Genomic DNA, 11,904 nt, shown 5'->3' on the forward strand with positions numbered 1-11,904 from the left:
CCGCTCGGAGAAACGCACGGACTGTATGGTGGAGAGCCGTTTCACATCTTTACCTTTTTCTGGGGACCGGCTGTATGATTAAGCTACAATCTTCAATGAGTAAGCATATCCCAGTAAGTAACGCATTGCTGTTGTGTTTATTGTATTTATTATTATTATTGCATCTGTGTGTGTTGTGTTAGTCGGAGGACGTTGTCGTCACCAGCTGGCCTGCACGGGTTTTTTTTTTTTTTTTTTTTTCACTCCGCCGCCATCTTGGTTTTTTAAACGCCTCTCCGGCCGTTGACATCAACTGTCTTGACCCGGCCAATCACCCGGCAGTGTCCTAACGGTCAGAAACACTGTGACAGTGAATGACGTATCTGTGTGCTCTCCTCCACACACACACACACGCACACGCACACACACACACTCTCGCGCACACGAGGCACACACACACACTGCCTCACAAAGCACTGCCCCTCGTGCTGCGTTCACGAGGCGTCGTGTGCTACACAAAGGACACTTCACTGCCTCCTAGTCTTAACAAAGGACACTTCACTGCCTCCTAGTCTTAACAAAGGACACTTCACAGCCTCCTAGTCTTAACAAAGGACACTTCACTGCCTCCTAGTCTTAACAAAGGACACTTCACAGCCTCCTAGTCTTAACAAAGGACACTTCACTGCCTCCTAGTCTTAACAAAGGACACTTCACAGCCTCCTAGTCTTAACAAAGGACACTTCACTGCCTCCTAGTCTTAACAAAGGACACTTCACTGCCTCCTAGTCTTAACAAAGGACACTTCACTGCCTCCTAGTCTTAACAAAGGACACTTCACTGCCTCCTAGTCTTAACAAAGGACACTTCACTGCCTCCTACAACAAAGGACACTTCACTGCCTCCTAGTCTTAACAAAGGACACTTCACTTCCTAGTCTTACTTCACTGCCTCCTAGTCTTAACAAAGGACACTTCACTGCCTCCTAGTCTTAACAAAGGACACTTCACTGCCTCCTAGTCTTAACAAAGGACACTTCACTGCCTCCTAGTCTTAACAAAGGACACTTCACTGCCTCCTAGTCTTAACAAAGGACACTTCACTGCCTCCTAGTCTTAACAAAGGACACTTCACTGCCTCCTAGTCTTAACAAAGGACACTTCACTGCCTCCTCACACAAAGGACACTTCACAGCCTCCTAGTTTTAACAAAGGACACTTCACTGCCTCCTAGTCTTAACAAAGGACACTTCACCTCCTAGTCCAAAGGACACTCCTAGTCTTAACAAAGGACACTTCACTGCCTCCTAGTCTTAACAAAGGACACTTCACTGCACTCCTCCTAGTCTTAACAAAGGACACTTCACTGCCTCCTAGTCTTAACAAAGGACACTTCACTGCCTCCTAGTCTTAACAAAGGACACTTCACTGCCTCCTAGTCTTAACAAAGGACACTTCACTGCCTCCTAGTCTTAACAAAGGACACTTCCTAGTCTTAACAAAGGACACTTCACTGCCTCCTAGTCTTAACAAAGGACACTTCACTGCCTCCTCACACAAAGGACACTTCACAGCCTCCTAGTCTTAACAAAGGACACTTCACTGCCTCCTAGTCTTAACAAAGGACACTTCACTGCCTCCTAGTCTTAACAAAGGACACTTCACTGCCTCCTAGTCTTAACAAAGGACACTTCACTGCCTCCTAGTCTTAACAAACAAGTTTTAACAAAGGACACTTCACTGCCTCCTAGTCTTAACAAAGGACACTTCACTGCCTCCTAGTCTTAACAACTGCCTCCTAGTTTTAAAAAGGACACTCCTCCTAGTCTTAACAAAGGACACTTCACTGCCTCCTAGTCTTAACAAAGGACACTTCACTTCCTAGTCTTAACAAAGCACTTCACTCCTAGTCTTAACAAAGGACACTTCACTGCCTCCTAGTCTTAACAAAGGACACTTCACTGCCTCCTAGTCCTAGTCTTAACAAAGGACAAAGCCTAGTCTTAACAAAGGACACTTCACCTCCTAGTATTAACAAAGGACACTTCACTGCCTCCTAGTCTTAACAAAGGACACTTCACAGCCTCCTAGTCTTAACAAAGGACACTTCACTGCCTCCTAGTCTTAACAAAGGACACTTCACTGCCTCCTAGTCTTAACAAAGGACACTTCACAGCCTCCTAGTCTTAACAAAGGACACTTCACTGCCTCCTAGTCTTAACAAAGGACACTTCACTGCCTCCTAGTCTTAACAAAGGACACTTCACAGCCTCCTAGTCTTAACAAAGGACACTTCACTGCCTCCTAGTCTTAACAAAGGACACTTCACTGCCTCCTAGTCTTAACAAAGGACACTTCACTGCCTCCTCACACAAAGGACACTTCACTGCCTCCTAGTCTTAACAAAGGACACTTCACTGCCTCCTAGTTTTAACAAAGGACACTTCCTGCCTCCTAGTCTTAACAAAGGACACTTCACAAAAAGGACACTTCACTGCCTCCTAGTCTTAACAAAGGACACTTCACTGCCTCCTAGTCTTAACAAAGGACACTTCACTGCCTCCTAGTCTTAACAAAGGACACTTCACAGCCTCCTCACACAAAGGACACTTCACTGCCTCCTAGTCTTAACAAAGGACACAAAGGACACTTTACTGCCTCCTAGTCTTAACAAAGGACACTTCACTGCCTCCTAGTCTTAACAAAGGACACTTCACTGCCTCCTAGTCTTAACAAAGGACACTTCACTGCCTCCTAGTCTTAACAAAGGACACTTCACGGCCTCCTAGTCTTACTTCACAGCCTCCTAGTTTTAAAAAAAGGACACTTCACGGCCTCCCAGTCTTACTTCACAGCCTCCTAGTTTTAAAAAGGACACTTCACGGCCTCCTAGTCTTACTTCACAGCCTCCTAGTTTTAAAAAAGGACACTTCACGGCCTCCCAGTCTTACTTCACAGCCTCCTAGTTTTAAAAAAGGACACTTCACGGCCTCCTAGTCTTACTTCACAGCCTCCTAGTTTTAAAAAAGGACACTTCACGGCCTCCTAGTTTTAACAAAGGACACTTCACTGCCTCCTAGTCTTAACAAAGGACACTTCACTGCCTCCTAGTTTTAACAAAGGACACTTGACAGCCTCCTAGTTTTAACAAAGGACACTTCACTGCCTCCTAGTCTTAACATAGGACACTTCACAGCCTCCTAGTCTTAACAAAGGACACTTCACTGCCTCCTAGTCTTAACAAAGGACACTTCACTGCCTCCTAGTCTTAACAAAGGACACTTCACAGCCTCCTAGGTCTTAACAAAGGACACTTCACCGCCTCCTAGTCTTAACAAAGGACACTTCACAGCCTCCTAGTCTTAACAAAGGACACTTCATAGCCTCCTAGTCTTAACATAGGACACTTCACTGCCTCCTAGTCTCACTCAACAACATGTCATCCATTTAAACCACCTCTTTAACCCCTTTTACCTCTTTTATCTTTTTATATCGCCTCTCTTTAAGTCATTTTAGAGTTCTCCTTTATTCCCTGTGTTGTCATTTTCTTTTAAAATGCTGTTTTTCTTTTTCAGCACCAGATTAACAAAGCACACTTGGACAGTTTAGTGGGTTTTTTTTAATAATAATAATAATAATAATAACTTCATTTATATAGCACCTTTTTAAAAACAAGGTTTACAAAGTGCTTCGACAGACAAGCCAGCAAAACAGTGCAACATAAGAAACATTAAGAACAATCGTTAGGATAAAACTAAACAAAGAAATGAAACAACAAGTGACGATCAAATGAATAAAATCAAGTGAAATAGGTCAAATATAGTAAACGAATATAAGATAAAATGCTAAAACCAAATGAAAGCGAAACATTAAAACGACATCACATGAAAGCCATTCTGTAAAAACGTGTTTTAAGAAGTGATTTAAACGAGATTACTGATTCTGCAGCCTTATCTGCTCCGGCAGGTGGATGTCACATACGTATGAATATAGTTCCGTCTTTAAGGGTTTAAAGGGCATAAACAGTAGGAGCGGACCAGCAGTGAGTCATATTCATGGTGGTGATGATAATAACAACAGAGTGCATGTTAAAGCCCCGCTGAAGGCCTCGTGGTGAGCTCAGCTTTCACAGTTATGACCTAGATGTCAGATATGACACATCCTTCCCATTGTACACCAGCAGCCATTAGGTAAGATATTACATGGTGCTGCAGTGTCACTTTATGTAACATACTCATTTATTGCTCTTTATGTTTTATATCATCCTCCATATTTTGTTGGAAAAACACCTGTAGTAAATAGTGCCTTGCTTATGAACATCTTCCATTTTGCATACTGTTAAGATGGTTTATATACAATAAACTCACAAGCGTTTACATTAATTCAGCTTTATAAGATGTTCTAAAACGCATCTGTTTTTAGTGTCATAGTTTAAATGCAGAGAGTTTATTATTATTATTACTTACGCATTTTATTTTCTGGCAGCGTTGCAAGAAACTTGAACCCATAAAAAGACAAAGACACCGTCTCACTTTGCATTTAACTCTGGTGTGTTTTTTTTTGTCTCTTGTGGGAATATAACATTGATTTTGAAATTGAAGCTCTGGAGAAAAAGTGATGATTGTTCTAGTCGGAAATTTGGCTGTGATGCAGTTTTGTTATCAGTAACGGTGATGTATGTATCTGTAGCGCAGAAAGTGTGTGTATGATGCAACTGTGGTGCAACACGGAAGTGACAATATATATATTTTACAAGAGTTTGAGAAAAGCAAGCAAATCCTCACATTTCTAAAGCCATAACAAGACTACTTTTAGTAGACAAAGAAAAAATCTGCAACAATTTAATCATAAGAAATGCTTGTTCTAGTTTCTCAAATGTGAATATAGTATTGTTTTCTTACTCATATATGATAGTAAACTGAATATATTTGGGCTTTGGGCAAAACAAGACATTTTAAAAATGCCTCGTGAGCTTCTGGAACTAGTGACAGGACTTTTTCACAATTTACTGACATACACAAAAGACAAAGTGCACCACCACTTCATATTTGTCAATCTAACACAATCATGGAAGCGTTAATTACTTAAAAAATAATACAAAACCAACATTTTGAGATTATTTGGGTTTTAAAATCGGATGAAACTGACAAACAGAAGGACCTAAATTGAACAATTTTGCTGTCTTTGCGAACATGTAGTGCCAGCCGAAAGATTCTAACACTACCGATTTGCATAAACATTTGCAAATACACCATCCTGCAGAGAAAGCCACACTAAAACAGAGAGCTCAAAATCCTTGGTGCTCAAATTTCCTTTATTTAAATGGAAGTCTCTTAACAGCGCCTCGGCCCTCCTTGTCTCCCTCTGTGTCCTGCAGCAGTTCTGTGGTGTTCTGGGTCACACATTTATGGAGTTTCTGAAGGGCAGTGGGGACTACTGCCAGGCTCAGCACGCTGCCTATGCAGACGAGTGAACGGCCAAACTCGCCATCGATCCGACGCACTTGAGCCACAGGAGGGACCCCCCCCCGGAAAGTTGGCAGGACCGGGACGCCTCCCAGAACCAGCGACAACTCGGCCTGGATGGGGTAACTTCACCCGCTGCACACTGCCCTCGTCGGCTATCCGCCTGGCCAGAATCAAGGTGGAACCAGCCTCGTTTTTCTCCTCCTTTTCTTTTCGTTTATTCCAAAGGAGAGGGTTTTCAGTTGGTTTTCTGATTGTCCGCCCTTTTTTTCGGCCGCCAACTCCCCAAATTTCCACATTTTGCCCGTTGAAGCCTTAGTTTTTTCCCGTTTTTTTTAGCCAACTTCAAAGTAAACTAGAGGATTTCTGTTTTTCTGGGTTTCTAGATCTCGTTGGACGTTTCTGTTTTGACATTCCCTCCGAGTTTAACTAAGTGTTTACATTAGTGTTTTTTACTCCGTGGAAGACTTTTGGGTTCTTGTTATTTTTCTTTTTTTTTACGTTGTCACAATGGCTCGTATGAACAGACCGGCCCCTGTGGAGATCACCTACAAAAACATGAGGTTCCTCATTACCCACAATCCCACCAACGCCACCCTGAACAAGTTCATCGAGGTGAGCCTCCGTGTTATTTGGTTGAAAGTTAACATTCACTCAGCCAGATTCAAGGGGCAAGTTTAGTTTACACGTTTTAAAGCAGTAAACTTGAACTGTATGGTCACATATTCAATCTTTAAAGATAATGTGGTGGGAAATAGTTTGAATAATGGAAGATAAGCAACAACATAATGTTTCAGCCAAAGTTTAACTGTAATAAAAGACGCATTTAGATTTAAAATCAGGTTTTATTCCTTGTGTACATACATGATGCTTGAGATAGCTTTCTAATGAATCCCATGATGCATTTTCACAGGAGCTGAAGAAATATGGAGTGACCACCGTCGTGAGAGTTTGTGAGGCCACCTATGACGCCACTCTGGTTGTGAAAGAAGGGATCCAAGTTCTGGTGAGTTCAAGACTGCAGACCTTCATTACTGTGGATGCATCAAACCAAACTAAATGTACCTTTTTTTGCTCTTTTTCTCTCCCGGCTCAAATGCTCCACTAATAAGACTCAAAACAGATGAAATATAATCTAAATGTTAAACTCACAGCTTTTCATTTTACCTCAGATTTAGTGAGTTTTTAGACTCTATTATTACCTGTTACACGGCTGAAAGGCATTCTGGGTACAGCTCGGTTGCTCGATACAGTACATTCCAAAAACAGATGAAGAGAGAGAGACTCGAAATGTTTCATTGCAACAAATGCAAACATTTCTAGCATCTAACTTGTAACTTTTTGACTGAACACTTTTTCCCCGAAGTAGCTAGCTGTTAGCGATCGATGTTTACACTAGCATTGCTAGGGGACGTGACTGTCATGGTGGTTATGTTGCTAAGGACCCAAGGAAGGAAGCGCATTGTTAGGAGTTCCACTAGTGCAGAAAATGAGAAAAAAATGCTCAACACAGTTCCCAAAGTCGACATCTTCAGATGGCTTGAACCTTTTTAAACCCTGAAGATTTTTAATTCATAGTGATATAGAAAAAACAGCAGCTGATCCTCACATTGGAGAAGCTGAAAACAACACATTTTCTGCTTCTTTTCGCTTTATAACTGACTTTAATCGATTAATCGATTATGGAAACTGTCAATTAATCCCATTGATCAAGTCATTGACGCCGGACAAATTGATTTAAATGCCGTCCAGAGGCTTTTTGCCTTTCAAAGAACCATCAACACTGCACTGTTTTGTTCATAGATCCATTCAACGACATGCCTCTTAATTATTTGTGACATAAACTGATTCTATAAATACCTACATTTGATTTAAACTTAATGTGTAACCACAAAATAAACTCCATGAAGTGTGAAATGCGTTACTGATGGAGGCAGTAAAAGCCCTGCAGCCACCCCTCCCCCTACAACATTGTTTCCCCCCTCACACTTCTTTTGTTTTGGTTTCCAAGAAACTGGGCGGATGACATCATTTCTCTCCCCTCCTCTTTCTCTTCCAGGATTGGCCCTTCGATGACGGAGCTCCTCCCTCTAACCAGATCGTGGACGATTGGCTGAACCTGCTGAAGCTGAAGTTCAGGGAGGAGCCGGGCTGCTGCGTGGCTGTCCACTGTGTGGCAGGGCTGGGGAGGTGAGCCATCAAAGGATTATGTTCTTATCATGCCAGATATTACACAGGATGGAGCTGTGACTTATTACTTCTGTTTCTACATTCTCTGATGCAGAAACGGTTGGTGCTGGAAACCATTTTGTATTTGTGATTAAGTCAGAAATGCAAAACATTCTGCTTTTTTGCTATTTTACTCTGATAAATACATTGAGTGTCTTTTTATTTTGGGAGTTTTGTTCTGACAAAACATGCAAGTTCAAGACACCGAGCTCCGGGATCATTTAAAACATTTTTTTTTTTTTAAACTATTTTTTCTTTTCATGAATAATTGGCTAAAACTATCTATAAACACTCAGATATATGAAATTGTCTCTTACATGTCATTAGAAACCATTACTTTTGTTTCAGGTTGAACCGTCTTTATGATAATAGTGTATATTAAATACGAGCTGTTGTTTTTAACCGTCATTCTTGGTCCCTTCGTGTCTCTGCAGAGCTCCTGTTCTGGTCGCACTCGCCTTGATTGAATGTGGGATGAAATATGAAGATGCTGTCCAGTTCATTCGACAGTAAGTGAGACACAAACAATGACTATGTTTACATTAAGGGGCCACGATATACCAGTACTGACAATAACGATATATTGTAATATATATGTAATAATACCCATATTATAAAATTGTAAATGATCCAGTGCTTTTAAATCATATTGGAGTCCCTCTCCACCTCCCTACACTCGTTGGAGTTAAAGATGAATTTGACTGAAAGTGTTATTATTATATTCATCTAATTTTATAGATGCTATGATAATATATTCCTAATATTCCACTAATATTCACGTTTACATGCAGTTCTGCATGAACGTTAAACAACTCGGACCCATGCCCTTAAATTTGAAATCGATAAATCCCCAAAACTGCTGATGTCCAAATGCTTGAAAGTTTCTCCTTTGGACCACAAATGTGGGCGCTTGTTTTGGACATCTTTACCTCAGCCTTACAAACTACAACGTAAAGAGCTGGCGTAGTGTAAACCGTGGTAAAAACCCCATTTGGGCCGCATATTGCAAATGCATTGTTTACATGTAAAAAGAATGTTTCTAAAAGCTGAATTATACGTATCTGTCTTTATCAGAAAATAATTCATACAGAATAAGGCCTAATACAGAATATGCTGGTGACATGACTCATAACAAAGTCGTAATATAGTTATATTCAGAATATGTGTGTGTGTGTGTGTGTGTGTGTGTGTGTGTGTGTGTGTGTGTGTGTGTGTGTGTGTTGTGTGTGTGTGTGTAAACGTTTGTCAGAGCTGCACCTTCGCTCAGAGGAAAGTCATGATTTATTGTAAAAGCTGATTCAGTCTCCTGGTGATTCTTGAAGTCACAGTGAAAAAACATTCTGAGCTAAAACTTGAGTGAAACTGGACATTTGAGGCTGATAATCTACCTGCAAATACTGTTTTTGTATATATTTTTAAGAAAAGTTTTCGGGCAAATCCATCTTTAGCAGATATGACAGTACAGAGGTTATATAAACACAAACGGTTCTTTAAGATCCCTTTTTAATTTGGTTGTATTAGATTATTGTGAAGGACGTGAACTGAGCTTTAAAGTGAACAGTTGACAGATGAACGTCGGTGCCCTCTGGTGGACAAACTATGTAATAGAGACCATTCACTCCCTCAGACATGCAGTATTTCTTTCACCGTTATTATATCAATATCTTCAATTATTAAGATTAAGAAAATAATAACCTTGTCATCAGATTAGGGCCATCACAATATCAGATTTTCACTATGTTGTGGCCAAAATAATTCACAATAACATCACAATACTGTGGTCATTTTGAAATAAAAAGATTACTCTTGCTATCAATAAAATTCAGCGTTTTGTCTCCTTTTTTTCGGGACAAATTAATTAGTGTAGAGAGTCCGTAACATAATAATACAAACGTGTGATTTTTTTAAAGAGTTGCTGGATTATTTACAGAATTGTATATGTATATTTTTGACCCGATATCATTACGTAGATCACATAACGTTCTGTCTGTTGATCTGAGTTAACGTCCCGTTGTTTCCTCCAGGAAGCGCCGCGGAGCGTTCAACAGCAAGCAGCTGTTCTACCTGGAGAAATATCGTCCAAAGATGCGCCTGCGCTTCAAAGATTCCAACGGCCATCGCAACACCTGCTGCATCCAGTAGAGCCAAACCCTGAGACCCCGCCCCCTCTCCTCCCTCCCCTCCCCCGTTCAATTTAACCTGGCTAGCTTATTACCTGGCAGGCTTGTTTTCTTAGTCATCGTGTTGAAGTATCTTATTTTGGTAAAACCATGCTCGGTTAGTCAAACTGTCCCTTTCCCCTCTCCAGGTTCAAAATCAAAGTGTCAAAAAAATAAAAAAATAATGAAAAGAAAATCGAGTTGTGTGAACCGGAATCACCGTATTTTCTCTCAATGTGAACAAAAAAAAAAAGAAACCTGTTAAGAGGGGCAGCGCTGAGTCGTGTATCATTGTTAAAAAAAATAAAAAATGTTGGATTAATTGTTTGTCTGCGGAAACAAAAACCCGCAGCCCAAAGATTCCTGATTGGCCAGAACGTTTACATCTCCTGAGAATGTGCTAAAAACAAACAAAAAAATGTGAGCAAATTTATTCCCCGTTTAAATTTTTACGGTCCCGTTTCCAGAACTGACTAGAAAGAGGTTTGCCTTCCTTCCAATCATATGGTTCATCCATAAATGCCTTACAATCGAAGTGGAACAAAGGCAATGGAGGCGGGAGAACAACACCCGCCCCCCCCAGCTGGCGTTTGGAAAAAAGGTGTTTCATTTTTCTACTCGGAACAAAAACAAAACAACAAAAAAAAGAAATCGTTGCCTTTGTCTTGTGCAGGAAGTCTTACACTCACTTAAGCCCTTTCAGTAACTATTTTTTAATATAAAATGCTTAACTGTTGCAATATTTGTCAATTGAAAGTCTAGAATTTTTTTATTTCTTTTCTCTATCAAACCTTCTGTTTACTAATTAACTGCCATGTCCAAAATGTGATTTTAGTTTATTTTTATTTTTATTGTTTTGCTTCAAACTGGACTTCCAACGTCTGCGATATTTTGTATGCCTTTTTATTTGATGTTCGTAACTTAAGACTTGGATACTTGATGATTTTATGTATTTGAAAATGTGTACTATTATTATTATTATTATTATTATTATTATTATTAGGTTGGCTATTTATACTATCAATGGATGTGTGATTTAGTACCGTGAGCGACAAAGTTGTACCTGTTCACCAACTTGTGAGAGTACATTAAATGATACACTGAAAAACAAAGGGAGTTAATGGGTGCTTATTTGTCAATGGTTATGAATTATTATTGTGGCTGTTGGTGCCTGAATAAAAGTTAATTCTTGACTGTGGAAATATTATTTGGACAAAAAAAATTATCTAAATTCAAGGTCATTTTACCTGCTTTTTCCATTTCAAATTCAAATCACATTTATTTGTCACATACACAACCATTAATAGTATAACATGTAGTACATTTTGTTAGTTTCGAGCTCTATAAAGCAGCTAACAAATGGGTGGGAAAATGATTTAACAAAAGAAACAATAACACAAAGTATCCGTGTTATTGGTTGACTGAGTTTACAAATCAATAGGTGACAAAAATCAACATGCTTTGTGTTTATTTTTAAAAGATGATGGATTGCAAATTGGTCAAGAACTCAAATAAACAGGATTTTAAGTAAACACAATTTTGGACAAATTAATGTCAACAGATGAACTTTTCTATTTCTGTCAAAGTCACCCTTTTGAAAAAAAATTCAACTTGATACTATGATTCACTGCGTTGCATTGTTTCCACCTCTGCTACGTCAGGTCCTCTCTGTATGTGGTGTTTTATAATAAAATGAGCTGGAGCAATGAATGAACTCTTTAAAGTCTTATGGTGACTTTTACACAGTTCAGTTGATCCTGATGATAGAATGATGTTTCACAGCTTTCACCACCTAACCTCAATTTTAAACATAGAACCTCTAATATTCAGTCCCCTCCTCCTCCTCCTCCGCCTTTGTTTTCTTCTCCATGTTCTTCTGCTTCTCCTCTTTCCTTGTTTTCATTTGCTTCTTCGTTTTTCTTCTCCATCTCGTTCTTATTTTTGTTCACCTACTCCTGCTTCACTTGTCTTCTACTTTTTCTTCTTCTTCTGCTTGTTCTTCTCCTCCTCCTCCGTCTTTGGTTTCTTCTTCTTCTTCTTCTTCTTCTTCTTCTTCTTCTTCTTCTTCTTCTT

At 39.8% G+C, this 11,904-nt stretch overlaps 1 protein-coding gene across 1 annotated transcript; it reads left to right on the plus strand.

The window, feature by feature from the left end:
- Window positions 1–5,950: 5,950 nt before the first annotated feature.
- Window positions 5,951–11,512, plus strand: ptp4a1 (protein tyrosine phosphatase 4A1). Its single transcript, XM_054603960.1, has 5 exons — window positions 5,951–6,058; window positions 6,357–6,449; window positions 7,503–7,633; window positions 8,107–8,181; window positions 9,697–11,512. Exons 1-5 carry the CDS (start codon window positions 5,954–5,956, stop codon window positions 9,812–9,814), a joined length of 522 nt encoding a protein of 173 aa, XP_054459935.1. The 5' UTR covers window positions 5,951–5,953; the 3' UTR covers window positions 9,815–11,512.
- Window positions 11,513–11,904: the final 392 nt, after the last annotated feature.

The sequence above is a fragment of the Anoplopoma fimbria genome, chromosome 9 (assembly GCF_027596085.1).
Source record: "Anoplopoma fimbria isolate UVic2021 breed Golden Eagle Sablefish chromosome 9, Afim_UVic_2022, whole genome shotgun sequence".
Classification (NCBI taxonomy): domain Eukaryota; kingdom Metazoa; phylum Chordata; class Actinopteri; order Perciformes; family Anoplopomatidae; genus Anoplopoma; species Anoplopoma fimbria.